The sequence below is a fragment of the Toxotes jaculatrix genome, chromosome 19 (genome assembly GCF_017976425.1).
Source record: "Toxotes jaculatrix isolate fToxJac2 chromosome 19, fToxJac2.pri, whole genome shotgun sequence".
In the NCBI taxonomy this organism is placed as follows: Eukaryota; Metazoa; Chordata; class Actinopteri; family Toxotidae; genus Toxotes; species Toxotes jaculatrix.
This window is the reverse complement of record NC_054412.1, coordinates 9590886-9609992: the sequence shown is the minus strand read 5'-3', so window position 1 is coordinate 9609992 and position 19107 is coordinate 9590886. Positions and strand designations below refer to the sequence as shown.

General features: G+C 41.8%; 1 protein-coding gene across 2 annotated transcripts in view; it reads right to left on the bottom strand.

Annotated features, from left to right (window-relative positions):
- Positions 1-826: 826 nt before the first annotated feature.
- The window catches only part of wasf1 (WASP family member 1), a 53318-nt gene continuing 35037 nt past the window's right edge, over positions 827-19107 (bottom strand). The window contains exons 5-11 of one of the 2 annotated variants that reach the window (XM_041064155.1): positions 18185-18302; positions 11993-12076; positions 8241-8297; positions 7122-7285; positions 5323-5502; positions 2871-3442; positions 827-2586 (exon numbers count right to left, since the gene is read on the bottom strand). In XM_041064155.1, the coding sequence (XP_040920089.1) occupies positions 2429-2586; positions 2871-3442; positions 5323-5502; positions 7122-7285; positions 8241-8297; positions 11993-12076; positions 18185-18302 (1333 nt within the window). In that variant the 3' untranslated portion in view covers positions 827-2428. The remainder of the gene's footprint in view (positions 2587-2870; positions 3443-5322; positions 5503-7121; positions 7286-8240; positions 8298-11992; positions 12077-18184; positions 18303-19107) is intronic. The other variant, XM_041064156.1, reaches the window with a different exon arrangement.

Genomic DNA, 19107 nt, shown 5'->3' with positions numbered 1-19107 from the left:
CCTCAGATAAACTCCAAGGCTTTGTTCTTCCTTTCTGGAGTTAGAGAGTTAGCCGTTGATTGTTGATGATCTGGCTTTTTCAGTTCTACAGTTCCGGCTCAAAGATGCATGTTTACTGGGAGCAGCTCTCATACGAACATGTCCTAAGGCCCAAACATGAAAAAGTACAGGCTTATTTATATTTCATTTGGTTCATTACCAAGACTTAAGGGGAGAGTAAGCATTATCATCAGTTTGTGGGATTATTACATTTTAATTTTCACAATATGAGTTAAATGCCTGTACTCTATGAAGTACATAATAAAATACACAATATCAATCTAAATGTAATTTAAATGTGCTCCTATTTTGAAATAAAGTCACCATGAGTAGAGAGAGAAAAACCGTGATCAATTCACACACACACACACACACACACACACATTTGGGGGGATGATCATCGATTGCACTTGGGAGACGGTTGTGTAGGGAAGCCTCCCAATATGCACTGGGGCAATGGACTTGTGGACGTAGGCTGTGTTCTATAATGATTTCACTGTGTTCACACTTGGTTGTTATACAGTCAGTTATTGTGAGTGAATGCAGTTAGACTGGAAGCGTTGTGAGGTTCTAACTAATGTAAATGCTAATTATTGTAGCTGTGAAGCTCTCTGCCAGGGGTTCTCTGTGATTAAGACTAAGAGGAGTCATTTGTATCTGCAGTTCACCTGAACAGGTCTTGGTCATGATCCTGTACTGTAAAACTGTAAAAAAAAAAACCTGCACTTTTGCAGGTTGTTTCACGGACAAACTCAACAACAACCAATCCATAACATGTGGAGCTGAAACATAACATTAGATTTTTATTAATTCAAGCAAACTGTTACAGTCAACAGTTACATAAGTTACATGGTATACAGTATTGATCTAATCTTTTTCTTTTTTTTAAACCAGGGTTTCTGTCCCCCCATCCCTTTGGCCCCCCAAACATAGAAACAGCAAATCCATACAAGCGCAGGCAAGTAAGTAGTAACAGCACAATACATTCATCAACTCAACGATACGTTTTGTACGAACAATAAGGCAAGTAGAAGAAAGAACGAACAGACGAACACAAAAGGATGGCAGACATTTTCTCTGAAATGAGCCAAAACAAGGCATGATGTATCCTCCTGTTTTAGGCCTGAAAAGGCAGTATCACGCAGAATTTATTCTTTTGAACGACAGTTGCTGCTGCAGAACCAAACGAGGTAAGGCGTCTCGTTAGTGGGCAGGTACGCGGTATAGGGGGATCTGAGAGAAAAGCTGCCTTCAGTGGTGCTGAGTGGTTTGTACCTCATCACGGTTACCTTCTCAAAATGTTGAAAGTTTTTCCTCGGCACACTGAATATTCATGAGGGACAATGAGAGAGGCAGGAAATCTGATGTACATCTACAGCATCTAATCACTTCCAGTGTCCATATCTGTGGCAAATAACACAAGAAAAGGATGGGAGCTCATTTTACTTATAAACCGATGGCTCAGTGTTCGTCTCTGACATCTGATGTCAACGTGAGCATACGTGGCTCCTCAGAGCCCAGACAGACAAAAAACAGAAGCTCAATCTCTTGGCATACATTTCCCTGGGGTAAAGGTTAGATGTAAGTGGATGGATATGCATACACGTTGCCAAAGCCGGCCGTATGCTTCCCCTTCTTCATTTTCAACCATACAACAATCATCACATGACACACCAACACAATCTTTTGCTTGTTCTTAGTGGTAAAGTCAGTCCTGATAATGAGATTAAAGAAAAACACCAGCTGGTGTTCACACCAAGTGACCATTCATGTAGTGGTCCGTATTGGCAGCTACTGGCCTATTAAAACCACGGATGTTTCAGCAGAATAAGGTAAATAAAAGACAATGAAATAAAACAGCATTCATTCAATGCCATGTTCAGCCACCAGGTGGCAAAACTGTATTGGAGAACTAAAGATAGATTCAACATGCCTTCATTTTTTCCTTTTTTTTATATTGATGTACAGATAAGAAACAAAAACAAGTGGTTCTTCAAAAAAGTTATTTTCATGTATAACAATAGTAAACATGGGGGATTTCATCACAAGAAATCCAGCTGAAACAGGGTCGTGTGGTAGTGCAGAAAAGAATGAATGCAGAAAAACTTCTCTTGGAAACACTAGAAAGACGAACCAGGGAGACGAGGAGACTCTCCTCCGAACACAAACCACAACGAGACAGAGATATGACGAGATAAAAAAAAAAAAAGTTTGACAGAGGAAAAGTGGGCAACAACAATGTTTCTCTTCTTTCCGGAGTAGAAAGGACTTTCTGATGGAGAGGTGTGGAGTGCAGGGGGTTTTTTTGGGGGGGGGGTGTCACCTGACAACATATTTGTCCTCTCCTGCCATCCCTGCTTTTTTTTTTTCTCCATCTCCCTGATCACCATCACTCCATCCAGTCTCCTTCGTCAAACTCGGACTCGTCCTCGGAGTCTGAGTACTCCACAGCGATGCGGCGTGACAGGATGGTGGCCACGTCGTTGCCAACTCGCTCGTGTTTAGCCTCTTGCTCTCGCTGCTCCTCCACTTTTCGCAGCTGTATGCCTGCAGCAGGGAAATGGAGAGAAAGACTGTGTCTGATGATCTAATATCATGACTCAAATCTGAGACGCTGGAACCAGTGAATTTTTGGCATTTTTGTTTAAAAATGATGAACAAATAATCAATTTTCAAAAAATTTCGTAAATGCATTTCATAAATTAAATTTTAGCATCTTAAAGGTGTATAAGGAATCAAACTTCCTCCTGAAATGTGAGCATGTGCTGCCTGTCCACAGCTTTTCACTGCTGGCTGGTGAAACCATTTTCAACCATTTCAACATGACCCACCTTTTCTGATAGCCTCCAACAGGACGCTGCGTGCATCGCTGATGGGCGGCAGATTGGCTGGATGGTGCCTCTTTGTCCCCACATCGTGGACAGTATGGGGCGGTGGGGAGGCCATGGCTCCTGCTGAGGGGAAGGCTGGCACAGGTGGCGGGCCTGACGGACAGGGTGAGGAGCTCCGTGCCCCAGGGAGGGGCAAAGGGGGAGGCGGTGGGGGAGGAGGCAGGATGGTGCCGTCCGACTGGGTCCCAGAGCCCATGGGTGGGCCCTTGTCCAGGACCTGCTGGAGACGGGCCGGGGAGGAAGAGTGGAGTGGAGGCGCCACGGGCGGAGGGGCCGGGTGGAGCACCCCTGGGGCGATCTGGAGGGGAGCAGGGGGAGGTGGGATGGCCGGGGGCTGCTGCTGGATTGGTAGGGGAGGGATGGGAGGAGGAGGGGTGCCCCGCAGGCCTGAGGAGGGTAAGGGGGGAGGCGGAGGGGGAAGAGGGGGAGGCGGTGGAGGAGGAGTGTTGGAGTTGAGGCCTGCTGTCCGGGCCGGAGACTGGGGTCTGCTGTCGGAAAAACCTGAACTGGAGCTGGAGGGAAGAAAAGAGAGAGAGAGAAAAAGAGATCATGATGGGAAATAATGAGGGAGAGAGAGTCGGACAGAAAGTTCAAATCAATGTTAAAATAACAGTGTGATGTTACATTTTTCCTTATCATACAGAACAATGCTGCCTCTTTATTTCCACGGCCTCTACACGAATCATCAACCGGTGAGTATGCTGTCTTTTTGTAGCTTCAGCCTCAGTCTCTCAGCACATCAGCAACATTTAGTGTATATTTCAGACCAGTGACTAAGGGCAGGTGAACCGGCAATTCACAAGTGTCGCTGAAGGAGTGCACATGAAGATCGAGATTATTTTGTTCTGTTTTGCTCAACAACATCAAAAATTAACTGCTCCATTAGCTCAAAAGACAAATTATTTATTTTCAATTAAAAATGTGCAGCAGTGCATCAGAGTCAGCTGCCGCACCAACCATGTTTACATGGGCTGAGGCTGGTGGAAGTAATCATACGTACAGTGGCTGTTTGAAAATGCAGTGTTGCCAGAGGGGTTTAGAAGTGGGGAATGAGTGATGATAGCTCTGTGTGAGGTCCTTAACTCAGCCACTTGTCCTTAATAATGATACACAGGAAATCCTAACATGCCAAAGAATGTCTACCTGGACGTCAGTAGGCTAGATTAGAGGTTAAAGGACACTGCATATCTGCGGGGAGTATTGAAATCCCAGAGCAGCTAACTCATGCATTAAAGACAGAATGTTATCTGTATTGGCCGTTTGCTGATGCTGAAGCTGCGTGGGTGGATCGAGCTACTAACCAGGACACTGCAACACAAAGACCGACATGTTCACAATCAATTTCCTTCCTACGGAGAAAATTGCTGCAGACAAAAAGCACAGCGAGAGAGAAAAGAGGGAGGAAAATAATGCGTTGAGCATTTCCTCCAAGCACACTTGAGGCTGTATCTGTGCCAATATCTACACAATGAGCTACATTAAATGTGGAGAAGATTTGAGAAGGGGGAGGGGTTGAAGTGAGAATATGAGATATGGAACATGATGCGAGTAAGTTATAAAAGGAAGAGACAGCGAGACGCCAGAATTAAAGGTCAGAAGAGGATTGGAAAGTAAAAGTAAATAAGAGCAGGGGACAGACAAAGACAGGGAAGGACAGAGTTTGAGAGTAAGAAGAGAAGAGAGCTCCAAGGACTTTGCAAAAAAAAAAAATCAATGATATTTCTCTGGTGCTGCAGCTTTAATCATTCCCTCTGATCTCTCCATCCCTTCAAACAGTGACATATGCGGCAAAAGTGTGCAGCAGAAAAACAACCTGTAATACGCTCAGTGGCCTTAACACTTTATTGATCCTGCCCTTCTCCGAGCCTTTTGTCTTTGGTCCGCAAAACCTCCCTCCATCCATCCATCTAGCGTTCCTTTCATCCCTCCTTCCCTGTGTTTTTCTGTTAAGCTCTAACGGAGCGAAAAATCCTCATCCTCTTAAACAGAATAAATGCTCGCTCAAAAAGAAACGTAATGGAATGTCACTCACTATGGCCAATTGATCCATGAGAGATAAAATGGAATAAACAAACCAAAGAGATGGGGATAGGATTGCAATTTAATGCGCGTGTGCGCTTGTGAATCAGAGGCAAGGTGAAATCATATCTACAATTAATTGTTCACACTTGAATCTGCTTGGAACACCACATGAGCAGGATTTTATCCCTCAGGGAAGCTGGAAACTCAGAGCTGCAGGAAGGTTCTGGCATGCAGACGTGGGTGAACACCTATTGCTTTCATTAAAACTTTTACCAGCTATGCAAAACCATAAAAAAAGTATTCACTAAAGTTTTCTCAAGGGGGGGTCATGAAACTGAAGTTATGTGTTGTGTGTGGTCTCCTGTCCCACCTGATCACAGAGGGTGGCTTGATCTCTCCCAGTGGGTGCATGGGAGGAGGTGGCGGTGGAGGGTCGTGGGGCCGCGAATACATTCTGTCCCCGGTACGGTTCAGCAGCTCGTTCATCTGGCTGTAGGGCAGCGCTGCCAGTGAGAAGGGGCCGTCCAAATGCTCCATGTACAAGGGAGCCCTGAGCAGAGAGGTACGTTTTCATTTTCTCATGTTCTGTTCCTCTGATTTTGGTTTTGATTTGAACGTTTGTTATCACATTCAGCCGTGTTCTTATCACAACAGTGTAACCTGCACAAATCCTTTTTTTCTGTCATAATGTAAACATGAGAAAAAATGAATAATCATAATAGTCTGGTAAAGAACAGACCCATGGTTACCAGCTGTTTCACCTCACTGCTGCTTGTAAAAGAACCAAAGTTTGAGCACACCACTGATCACTTGTATGCACTGTATTTCAGTCCTCCTCCTCCTCAGATAAAATTTATTCAGTGTTAGAAGTATTTTTTTTGGTTCTTTCACAGACACAGTTTCTGATCCAACCCTGTCTTTAACACTTAATAATTGTTTAGAAATACTTTTCCTCTCATATCCTCCTCAGATTGTTTTGTTTGAATAATAATAATAGTGAAACATATTTTATCCTCTTATATCAACGCCATTATCTTGGAACTAATCTCACTGTGGCTTGGAGGGGTCCAGATCCACAGGTTGGGAAGCAACAATACTTAAAATGTGTAAACAAGGTCCTGGGTGTATTTGTTCTTGGCTACTGAAACAGAAGCTTGTGGAAGTGTTGTTTTTTTGAGAATGAATGACAGCACTTTACACTGTCACAAGAAATTAAGGATGAGATCATGTTTTTCTTAGCAAGTCAGTGGAGTCAACATCTTATCTAGATATTTTAACACTGGAAAAATGAAATGAAACACATAATATAGTATCATTTGTGGCTATCACATGCTAAATTTGGCACAGGTCGAGGCTAAAATATATTCCTCTACAGTAATTATGTTACTCAAACGAAGTTTACAGTTAATTTGCTTCTTTTTAAATGCCTTACACCAGCTGGGTTTGATCTGGTGCTGTGTCTTGCACCAGTTTTACATATTTTTTATTTATAAGAAAAAATGCAAATGTGTGTTTGCTACAAAAATAAGTTGGATGATGCTCTGGCAGGGCTGCTGGGCTGCTCTCATAATACGCGCCTTGGCTATTTGGTCATCACATAAAAGAGCATGAAATCATTACCATCTATATCGGCTGACAGTGTGCTTGAAATCCATCCTCATCTATGCTTGGAGAAAAGATTTTATGTCAGCTATTCATGGCACTGGCAAGTCCAAGAAAACTACCTATCTGCATGAAATCTTTTCTTATTAATCACATTGACTGGCTGGGAAATTATTGAATAGAAGTGGCACCGGAGCTTTGAGGCACAATAAATGCAATCACAACTGCGAGGGGACCCTAATCATTGCTGTTGAAGCTGTGTTTCCTCGGTGCCAGTGAAGTGTAAATTGCAGGAACCCATTCTCAGTGGAGTAGGCACAAATTTTATTTTTTTTCATAGATGGAGTGATTACATCCTGCTGACAAATCAGTGTTTATCCAATTGGTACTGCTGAAACTCGATATTCTAAATTAGAAGTTATACATTGTGTATTTCTATGGCTATGGCTACCAAGATGTATGTGCATGTTAGCCCCATCATTTGGCACCTGTTACACTCATTGTGTGCCTAAAAATAGACCTGAATGTGTGTGAGAATTTTAATGCTGGACAGCCACCTTCACATACCTGTTGTTGTGGTAACCTGCAGATCCGTTGGCCTCTCTGTGTTTGTCTTCAGGTATGTCCTGGGCCAGCTCTGCACCCAGTGCCAGTTTCTGCCACTCCTTTTTACGATCGTGAGGCGCCCGCGGTACCTTCTCCGGCTCCGGCGGACGGTCTATTGCCTTCAGCTTCGGGGGAGGAGGGTGACGGGGAGGACAGAATAATTTGACGGTGATGATGGCGTGGGACAAGATGGTTAGAGGTAAGACGCAGATCAGGAGATGCGGAGGATGGTGAGAATCAAATGAAGGATGAAGCCATGAGAGAGAGTTTGGGGGATGGAGAGAAAGAACATAGTGAAGGGAGAGAGAAGATAACAGATTAGCTGTTGTTAAATACATTTCATTTGTCATTTTATGTGACAAAGCATATAGTGACTGCCTGTTACACTATGACAACAGGGAAATTTGAGTCAGATTTAAAAGTAAAAGGAGAAACATGAGTAAAAGAAACATTTTATGACTGTTCAGGTAGAACACCAAACACAATCCCAAATTTAAACAGGGATCTAAGTAGCCCCCTCTGACCATTTACACTCTTTACTGATACTAAATGCTGCTACATCCACATAAATATCCATATACCAAAGCCTCCCTCTTAAACAATTCACTTTCATTTCACATGACAGCTGTTGTCAAAATGTCTTTGTGAGATTTCTATCTATCTTAAATTAGATGATGTGAACTTTTCAGTTACAATGTGTATTAAGGTAGTTCTCTGAAAACACAAATCACACAGATTTTTTTCAAGAGAAGCATTTCACAGACAAGAAAATATTAAGTCATACAAGCTTGGGAACAGGGGAGTGCTCAGTGACTGACCAAATCAAATCATTGTATATGTGTGTAAATTTATCAAAGCATGGAACTTAGAAAAGTACCACAAACAATAAAGGAACAATTAATTTTTTTTTCTTTTCTTCAACAATCATAATCTCCATCATCTAACAGCACTTCCCTGCCTCCCAGACTTCAGCATGACCGACTTTTAACACGCTTTACAGGGTTGTAAAGAAATTGAGCAGCAAACTGCAGTAGCAGAAATCACACAGTGTTTTAAAATAATCGCTGTATTTTCACATACCTGCCCTGGAAGGTCTAAGTACCTATAGACCTGATCATACATGCGGGGATCCTGCAACTACAAGAACAAAAACAAAAACCACAAGAGAAGCACCAGGGGTGAGGGGAGGGGGCTTCAAAAAAAAATCAACACGGCATAGGATTGAGCGCAACACCGCTGCACACAGTCAACAGGGACAAAGGCAGAGTGGGCGGTGAGAGCATGTGGGACAAAAGGGAAAGAGGGGAAAAGAAAAGTGCTGTTAAACAGAAAATGACAACGTGCACAGCTCCGGGTATGTCACAATGCAGATGGGGGGGGGCAGCGGCACACACAGTCCACCACAAACACACACACACACTGAACTTCAACGCAAACAGAAAGAAGACTCAGGTAGAAAGAGAGGGATCTCACTGGAATGGGAGGACAAACTACAAAGGAGTGTTTCTACATATGGAAAAGACTTTCAGACCTACAACAACAGCACGTACTGAAGAATGACATGCAAAACAAACACACACATGCGTGAGTCGACTCAAAATAATACAGAGCAGATCACAGCACAAGAAGGACACTAAAATTAAGAAGGGGCATTTAACAGTTCAGCTAAACACTGATATGCATGAAAACAACGTATCAGTCAGTTTAGTTCTCATGCATTCATATAAAAAAATAATTTGCAGTCCTGACATAAACAATTCAACTGAAAACACATTGTTAACCTGTATTGGTACATATTTTAAATATAAGGCTGGTGTTATTCTGTATTTTTCTTAATGTCAACAAATACCTTCTGACTTCCCCAGCCTGCCTGTGGCACTCGGCCCACTGGTTCATACTGAAGAAGTGAATCTTCAACAGGTCACAAATTTATAGTTTCTTTTTTTTTTAAGCTCTAAAATGTTCTAGACCATGTGGGCATTGTAGATTTCTAAAACTAAATTGTACATATGTCAGTGTGCTTTAGTGAGCTTTTATTGCAGCACAACTGTGTATGGTGGATTGATTTAAAATAACGTAGTCTCTACGTTTATGTTAATGAATGAACCATGTCACCTGGTGTAACAGCATGGCTAATTTATGTGTTTTTATAAGCGTTACTGAGAGCAATGGAAGTCTTTCACAGAGAGGAATAAGCTGCATCAGGCTGGATTTGGTCTTTTGATGGAATTTGTTGATATGAAAAAAATATACGGTACTGCCAGACGTACCCTCTAACGGTAGGGTATTAGCTTAGAAAGGCAGATTTGTGGTCATTATAGAATCAGGCCTTAAGCAAGCTGTAGTACAGTATGGATGAAATAAAACTTATTCTACAAACTGCCTTTACACAACAAACACATAACATTTCCTCCTGTTGGTTTTGGCAATTATTGTAATTCTGTTTCTAGTAGCAGAAACAACAGATTGTTTATTTGTGCGAGTGTAGATTTGTTGCGTATCATATTCCCCCACATATGTTTCTAGGTAAAGTAAAGAAAAGGCCTCTGAAACATAATTACCAGCCTTCGACACGGGCACTCTCCATTAAAACCAATACTAATCGATTTCTTTTATATCCCATAGATCCACGGTGGCCTTCCCTGCTTATTCCCCACCATGTGTGTGTGTCTGTGTTTATGTGTGTGTATGCTGGTCTTCAAATGAAACATGCTGGCTGACAGGCGGCTGATTCAACACAACGTGGGTTGTGGACAGCGTCTCGTTTGGTTTGACTAAATTATGTTGATTTTGTCCGTCCACTGCTGTGGCCGGGCAGCTGAGAGCGAGCATGGGAATAAATCCTAATGTTAATGCACATTGATTAGGTTCTGATTCATCATGGCCCATTACCCCTGATGAGGCATTGGCTGAGGGGAAGCCTCTGCGCTCACACACACACACACACACTCAGACAACTAAATGTCTCCTGCTCTCGGCTCCAACACATTCATATATTTGAACTGTCAAACTTGCAGCAGCGCTGCATCCTGACAACACTATCTGCTGAGGCAGAAGGAGCTGCATCAGAAGGTCAAATATTTTAACTTATTGTCCTCTGCCATTTTCCAAACTGTGCTGAGCCTCTAAAATTCAGCTACAAGTCTGCCATATAATTTAGAATATTAGTTTTACTCTGACTAACCTCTGACTTCCTGAAAGGTTTTCAGGCATCGTGTCGTTGAAATATTTAAACTAGAATTAATGAGCACCATCTGCCCAAAAAAAAAAAAAAAAAAAAGGCAAGCATACCGCAATACGACTCAGAGGTTTATAAACTGTTATTATGGGATTTTGGCTTTATTGATAGTACAATAAGTGTCAAGAAGGACAGGTGGTAGACAGAGAAAAGGGCAAAGAAACACAGGTAAAGAGCCAGAGTCAAATTCGCAAGGCTGCCAGAAAACCATCTGCCTAACAGAGCGTCACAGAGTGAAGGTTTTAATACTGCAGTGTGAAGGTCTTTGTTGATGGAAAAAAGCAAGAGTAAACAAGGGAGGGAGGTACACTGTGTTTGTATATGAGAGAAAATGAGAAACTGTGTGTTTGTGAGTTTGTGCATGTGTGTGTGTCACAGCCGTTGTAAATGTGGCTAATTTCAGTGGTTCTGTGTGCCTCTGCTAGGTCGTCATCCTTCATCTGAATGGTCATGGTACTGGCAGAGGAAGTGTAAGCACTGTGAGTGTGTGTAATACAGCAGTTACAGATTTATGTTATATACAGAATGCATTCTCATGTGGCGGCCTGTGCCCATATTCATACGCAACTGTGTGTGCAGCTTTTGTTTCTGTGTGTACCTGTAGGTGTGTGTTTTTGTGTGTGTGTGTGTATTTTGAGTGTGACAGACTCAGCAGAACTGTATCTATGTTACCGGGTAAATAACCCCCACAGGGAGGCCCGCAGAGGCGCACAGCCACTGGACCACCCTGCTGCTGACAATAACACAAACCCCTCAGACAATATACGTATTATTGCCGCTGCTGATCTATTGGATTTGTTCTGTACATACTTGTACTGTATTTATCTGGAGCCACTGACTTTTCTGATGAGAGTTATAAAGTGATCATTGGACATTAAAAAAAAAAAAAAAAAAAAAAGAATTTAGAAAATGTTGCGTGAGCAAGTGTAGATGTTATAATTTCATATCTGTAACTTTGTTTTGTAACAACAATCCAATCGACAAAGAGGAAAAGGCTGTTCTGCTCAAACTCGTGAAGAGGTCTCCCATGCCAAGGCAAAGAACTGTTTTTGAGATAAATGCTCTTTGCTTTGTTAGTGAAGTGTCTACTCCGTGGCTGTGTCCCAAATTTCTTATTTTCATTGTATGCAATTCTTCCTCATAGATGTGAAGTTGTAAATAAGACACGCAGACAGGTATGGCTGAAACACACCATGATCGACTTGTCTCAGTTTGACCTGAGAACATCAAAAGATTTTGAGTGTGAAAATGCATTGAAGAACTAACCAGACATCTAGTTCTAAGGCTAGGATAAAAAAAAACTTCTAAATTTAGAGGGGTGTAAAATTGAGTAACATGTTTTTCCCCCTTTTTGTGAAAGATTGGTGACAAAAGCTTTAATTTACTCCTTTGCTTCTACCCCTAAAGTGGACCTGGGATGCAGCCAGGGCAGGTAAATACTGGACGGCTGTTAGTAACGGGTTAGAGGTGGGAAGATCACTTGTCCAGAGCAAACCAAAGGGGGGAGTGAATGGACGGGGGACAGGGAGGGCTGCAGGCTGCCGCATTAGGAGCAGATGCTTGGATGGAAGGGGGGGGTGGGGTGGGGTCTTACCTCTGAGGGACTGAGAAAGGGAGGAGGGGTTTCAGAAAGGATGCTTATAAGGCCCTTGGGACACACAAGATAAGGCATTTCCAGCTGCACAGAGTTAGACAGAGTTAGACCAGAATCCAGAAAAAAGAAGAAAAGGTTGAGAGGAAAAAAGTCAGAGGAAGAAAGATCCTAAAGCAGTGTTTTGACAGATTTCTTCAACCATGAAACACAATTGTACAGCACTAACACTAACCTATTTACCACTGAAACATTATGAAATATTACACGCGTTCAGTTGTCTTTGTGGGGCTCAAAATAGGTCACAGCATCGCGTTCTTTGCTTTAATTAACATATAAACTGAATCCGAGCTCTAAATGGTAAAACACATACAGAGCTCTCCTTCTTTATCAATTCTCTTCTATCGACAAGTTGAGTTCACACATGCAGGTGGTGGAAAAAGGGAATAATACTGCAAATGCACTCCCTGGATATCACTTTGTGAAAAGCCATTTCCAAAATACTGTCCTCCCGCACTTTGATTAGCTGCTCTTGTATCTGCAGTGACAACCAAGAGTTATACTCGCTTGCAACAAGCTGCGAGGAGGACGTGATCTTAGCACACAGCCTGAAAAACCCCTCACCGAAAGTGTGCAGATGTAGCATCTCATCTGCCTTCTTAGTTTCATAAGAAACTAACCGACACGCTGCACCATCTAAATCTGATTTGACAGCAATCAGGTTTGAATCACTTCTTCGTACTTGTCTCTTGGAGGGAAGCATCCTAATGATGCAGGCCCTTTGGCATACATGTAAAAATTACTGGTAAGTCATGACAGAGCATGTCCTCCCACTGTGTCCATATCCAATTCAGATTATCTCACTCAAAATCTTTGTCCTTGTTGTGCAGCTGGCTGACCTTGTGTCTTGTTTTTACAAGACGAGTAATGAGCAGGAGAAGTTCATTTGTGAATACCTTTCTTTGCTAACATGCAAATTGTTACTTTAATGAGGTGTTTGCATATATTCTAAATCACATTAAGGATATTTCGCAGTCCTCAAGTGTGTAAAAAGGTGCTGTTCAAGCAAAATATCAGCTGTTCAAATCACAGTCATTAAAAAGCTCCTCTCTGGTCAGAAAGAGTCATTAAGGCTCCCTGGTACATGCTGTAGCAGTGCTGTGGACTAGGCGAGCTGAAATACTTAACAGGCACATTCAGCTGCTGGATGATAATGATTTTTGTAAACAAGATGTACTCGGTGCAATATGCTGCCAAAACATCATGTTGAAATATCAACATTTAACATGAAATCCTTTTCACTATTTATTTCACTATTTATTTATCTGCTACAGTGACTTCACATTCAGCTTCAATACTCTGAGTGTCCACCACAGTCAGTTGCAGCTTACATCTATGTCTGTCTAGACTTTGAAGGAATTTAATATAAGTTATTAAGAGTTTTTCTCCATAATTAGCGTATGATTTTTTGAATCAAAATCTGTTTTGTGAGGTCATTGTGACCTTAACCTTTGATTTCCAAAATCCAATTAGTTCATCCTTGAGTCCAAGTGAATGTGTTGTGCCAAATTTGAATATCACATTACAAGAATGGGACAGATGGACAGACGGCCATGGCTGGCACCATAACAAAAGTCAGTTTTTTTTTTTTTTTTCTTCTGGAGTTCACAGATCCTTCTGCTAATACTGTATCTTCTCCCACTCCGAATATTCCCCAGAGGTGAACTGTTCCTAGCCACACACAAAAAGCTCAGTGTGTCTGTGTTGACAGCAGGGCAGCCTTGGATGTGTGCAGCTGCTGTGGCCCGTAGCAGGGCACCGTTCAGTGTGTCAGTCTCGGTCCATCTCTGCCTCTTACTGCTCCAAGCCTGCTGTCTCAGTCTCATGAATGGACTGGAGTGGTTGCCAGGGCAACCGCAGCAAAGGGGGTAGAAGGATTGGGTGACTTTCGTGGGGAGGGGAAAATGTAAATTTGTATCAGAAAGCTGTGATAATGGAGACATGATGCTTTTTGCATCTTGCTCCTACTCTGTGTGTTTGGAGTACGGATGCAGGGAGATGTCTTCTTGGTACTTCATGGTATTTACAGCAGCTTTTGGCTCTAGCGGGTAAAGAAAAGATCCTCCTCACTCCCTGATGCTTCTAAAACTGTAACTACACTCATGACCATCATGTGTAGCTAAATTAAACAGTCTCAAGAGAGACTGTTTCACACTTATGAGCTCAAAAAGGGCTTCAAAACTGAAAAAAAAAAAAACTTTCAAAGTGCTTTTGTTATTTTCTGTTTTCATGCTCAGGAGGCTAACATCTTTCTTTTAGTCTTTGTTGGTGTGTGGACCGTAATTGTCTCCTTGTAAACAAAAATTCTGGTTTTACTGACCCAAGCAAACAACTTGGTGTGTTCTTTTACAGCTCCCTGTTCCTCATCGGATTTAGCAAATGTATGCCCTTGTAGTCTTTTGACTACTTTAACATTTGGAATGAAGTCAGGGACATTTCTCCCCCTGTTACCTGCAACAATGCAGGAAAAAGTTTTATTACAGCCTTGTCAGTTAATCAAGCTGCAACAATGTCCAAGTGTCCATGGATTTTAATGAAGATTGGCAGCGATACTTCTGAGCTGGGACAAATTAAAAAAAAACATTTATTGCTGCTTTAGTACTTTAAATAAGAAAGACAGGCTGAAATTTAAGTGTCAGTATTTTTCTGTAAGATGCCTATGAGTGCTATAAAGAGTCAGGAATAGGAGAGAAAGAGCCAAAGCGCATTCTCCACAGGGGACCCAAACGCTAGAGACAAACCTCAATGTAGTGTGGACTCAAACACTGATCTCAAAGCGAGCAAGTAATGTTCTGTTTCTTGCTTTCCTTTCTCTTGCCAACTTTCTCTCTTTCACTTCTTCTTCTCATGTGCGCCTGGGACTTTCCTCTCACTCCCTCTGACTGGCTCAGTCCATAGTCTACTGCTAATCCAGTGAGGCTGAGGCTAACACAGGAGCTAATGAGATTAGGACACTGTGGGTTTCTTTTCCCCTCTGTCTACCCTGTGCTACTCTTCATTTATCACCGGCTGCTAATCTGTGTGTGTCTGTTTGTAATGTAGTGTGTGTAAATGTGGTTTTAGAGGAGCTACTAGCAATATGACTCAGTAAGAAAATGTCTGGGGGTGTAATAGGGTGAAGCTGAAGATAAAGTGCAGAAATTCCTCTTCTTCTGACAAACACTCACTGACAATGGAAATATTGTACATTGTAATCTCACTAGTCCCAGTCTTTGTTCCTCATTTTGTTAGGTACCAGTTTCAAGATGTCAAATTCAGTAGTGGAGAATTAAATTACCATACTGTCTCACTTTGGCCAAAATTCAACCAGATTCCCTGCTGTTACTTTCAACCACTTCTTTCAACTTCCACACTCCGATTCCACTTTTTTTTTTGACTCTGCTCTGGATGAGAGTCGGCCTTTTTTCTCCTCAAACCAGGCTTTTAAATGGTGTTTCATGCTGTAAAGAACATTTTTACTATTTCATATCGTTTTGCTTCAAGACTTTGTTTCCCTAAGCTTCAGTCAGAATACATATCATAGACTATTCAGAATTCTAATGCTGAATTTTTTTTTTCTATTCTCTGTAACAGAGCTCTGACACCTCACAAAAGGAGATAAAGTTTCTTGAGAACTGAAATTTTTGGTGAATGCATCTCTGAAAAACTGTTGAAAAGAGGTACAGCAAATCTAACTACTTGTGCTGTTCAAACCATCTAAATTATACCTCTCTCATAAATGCACTCGCTGCCACTTTGCTCAGTGAGTCATTCAGTCTGGTCCTTCAACACCGTGAGCTAAAGTGTTTGATTTGTTGTCGTTCCTCTGTGGTGTAAGAAGAAACTTTGACCTGAACTCATGAACTGTGTCTCCCTGTGCATCAGCTGAATTCAGCTGCTTCTGATACTCACTGGAAGGCATCCAAACCTCTTTTACCAGTTCAGTGGATTCAAGGCCTGATGTATTTAGAAAAACTTTTAAAGAGTCAGCTACACACAGCTTCAGTTCTCTACAGACAAGAGCTGATCTCTATTGCATGCCAGCAACTCTTAAAATTAAGTGTCTTTCGATTTTTTAGGCTACTGCTTCTGTGCATGTTTACCATTTGTATTTTAGCCTTGATTCCTTTATTTCCCCATGTTTTTGTTTAATGATATCTAAAAAATGTTAGAATTAGGATAGTAATATTAAATTTGACTGTATTTCTCAACCACAACTAAAGTAAGTGAGATGAGCAGGAGTGAAAGAGTAAGAGTGAAGACTGAAGGACAGACATTAGGCAGAAGAGAAAGTGAGTAAGAGCTGGAACATTTTCTGTCACGGCACAAAATGTGTTGGCAGCCGATCTCAGACAGCTTCACACTGACTGACAGGTGGCATGGCCTGTCAGGTCCTTGACACTGCAGCTGCATGGTAGATCATGGTCGATTTGGATGTTTTTAAGCATTTGTCTGTGCATGTCAGTGGCTGTGTGTGTGTGTGTCCAAGTTAACAACGATAAAACTGTCATTATGAAAAATATTTAGACGTTTAGAAGCAAAGAATGAAATCGATATCTGTAATCTACTGGAGAAATAATAAGACAGAGTACAAAGGGTATACATAATTACAGCAACAAACACACACACAGGCACACACACACCCGCACACACTTCAAGAGCACCATGACTGAGCCCCTCAGTGAATTAACTGATGCAATGTAAATCTATCCATGCTTTACACACTAAATTTCACCCATCTGAATGTATATATGTGATTGTGCGTATATGTGTGTGTATAACTTATTTACCCCTCCACACCCTTTCAGTGACTGATTCTGCATGCTTTCCATACACACACACATAACTTCTCAACACTGTATTTACCCTGATCCTCATTCAGACCATTTATCCGCCATGATGGTTACACAAACCAGCAAATATGTGTGCATAATTCCTCTAATCCATCCTGCTCTCCCTGTGAATGTCTTATAGGCCTTTCCATGGGGTCTGTCTAACTGCCAGTGTGGTCAAGAGGGAAATGAACAAGGCTTTGCAAGCTGAGCCCACCCGGGGCTTTAATTAGAATGAAATCACTGAAATGAGCTTCGGCTACACGCGGTCATATCAACTTAACCCGCTGAAGTAAATAAGGTCTGTCTACTGTAGCAAATGAGCTTTGTGTTTCATTATACATTTAGAAACTAGAATCCATCTATGTTTCTTATGCTATTATGGAGCCGATGAATACTAAACTACAACACAACAACATATAAATATCATTAATTTCTCTCCATCCCTCCAACTAATTCTTGGCTAAACTCGCCCTCTGTCCTCTCTGCATCATTCCCACAATCATTAAAAACCTCATAACCAACAAATTATATCCTCTTCATTCACATAAACCCTCGACGGAAAATCACTCTCCTTATTCCTCATTGACATGACTGTAATAAGCTTTGATTGATTGCGAGGGAGCAAAATGTGGAGCACGCCCTGCTTCCCACGCAGGAAAATGCAAGCTGGTGCTCATTAGAGCTCCTGGTGCTGAGGGTGGGAAACCCCTCTCATTTTGAGTAGGGGGACGGAGATCTGCGTTTGATGAGGGAGAGGAACGTTTTATGGTTGTGAACGAGCTCTTTCATTCAATTGGTGTGTGTCTGTGTTAATCAAAATTAACTATACGCATGCTCATCAGACTGCGTGTGCGTGTGCGTGTGTGTGTGTGTGTGTGAGAGTGAGAGTGAGAGTTTGTGCAGAGGCAGAGAGATGACGCACAGTGCGGGGGCAAGTGAACAGCAGATGCTCCCATTAATTAGATGTAATGATCACAAGTAATAACTAAGAGGGCTGACTAGAGAAAGAGTTGATTAATCTATGAGTGGTGGCTAATTAATGCATTAGACTACATGGTATGAAGCCAGGCGCGTGAATCTATCTCAGTGAATCACCCTGTCAGTTTATTCAAGCAGGACACATCAGTCTGTATCCACAGAGAATACAGGAAGCCTCTTGTTTGCTCTCACTTCTTGTCTTCCTACTCGCTAACCTCAGTGCTCTCAAAGCTGCTCATCACAAACACCTCAATCTATCGCTGCGCCGTCTTCAGCTGATGCAAGAACAAGAAGTAAAATGTACGGTGCCCAGGCCCTGTGCTTGTAATTTTTCAAGACTTACCTTCTGTTTCCGCCTCTCCTTCCTCTTGTCTTCTGTGTCCTGCAGCATCTTCTCTCTCCACAGGTCAAAGAAGTAGGATGGATTGGTGTAGAACTTCAGACCCTCCTTCCCATCATCCCTGTGGATTGACAAAGGCAAACTCATTATATTCAGGTTGGAATACTGCAGAAGTAGTGCTCTTTCTTCAAATTTTAAATGTTTTATTCCTTTTCCTAGAAAAACATGCACAGTATATGGTTTTTTTTTCCATTTCAAAAAGCTATACAGCATATCTTGCAGTAAATAAATGGCAGGGCTGCAAGTAACAATTGTCATTATCAATTCATCTGCTTGTTAGAGAGTCCAACATGACATATTCAAATGTCTTGTTTTGACTGACTGACAGCCCCAAACTTAAAAATATTTTGTTTTATTAAAACGCAAGAAGAAACAGTAAATTCTCACATTTGAGAGGCTCCAACCAGAGCATGTTTGACCATTCTCATTTGAAAAATGATTAAAATGATGACTGACTCATCAATTTATCAACTAATCCTTTCAACTCTACATAAAGGATCGATGGGCAAAGGGAATTTTTTCCTCTTTGTGATACATATTTTTCTCTTTGTCTCTTAAATTCCATGAGACAGGTGTTGCAGAACCTGGACAGCTGAAAAGCAGAGTAAGCGACATGTTTGATAATAATCTTGTTTCTTTTCCTGACTCCTGCCCTTGTCTGTCTTAGTCTGCTTTCCTTCGAGAAATCATATCTGTTTACCACTTGTCATGAATAATAGCTATGTCCTGCTTTATCATTCCCTCTGTCTAAACTCTGCTCCTCTCTCTGTCTTCCTCACTCTCATTACAGAAGCCTTTATGGTTGGTGGTCACTGGAGGGAACAGCGCTATGATGATAGGGTGGGAACTAAAAAAAGATGCAGGTA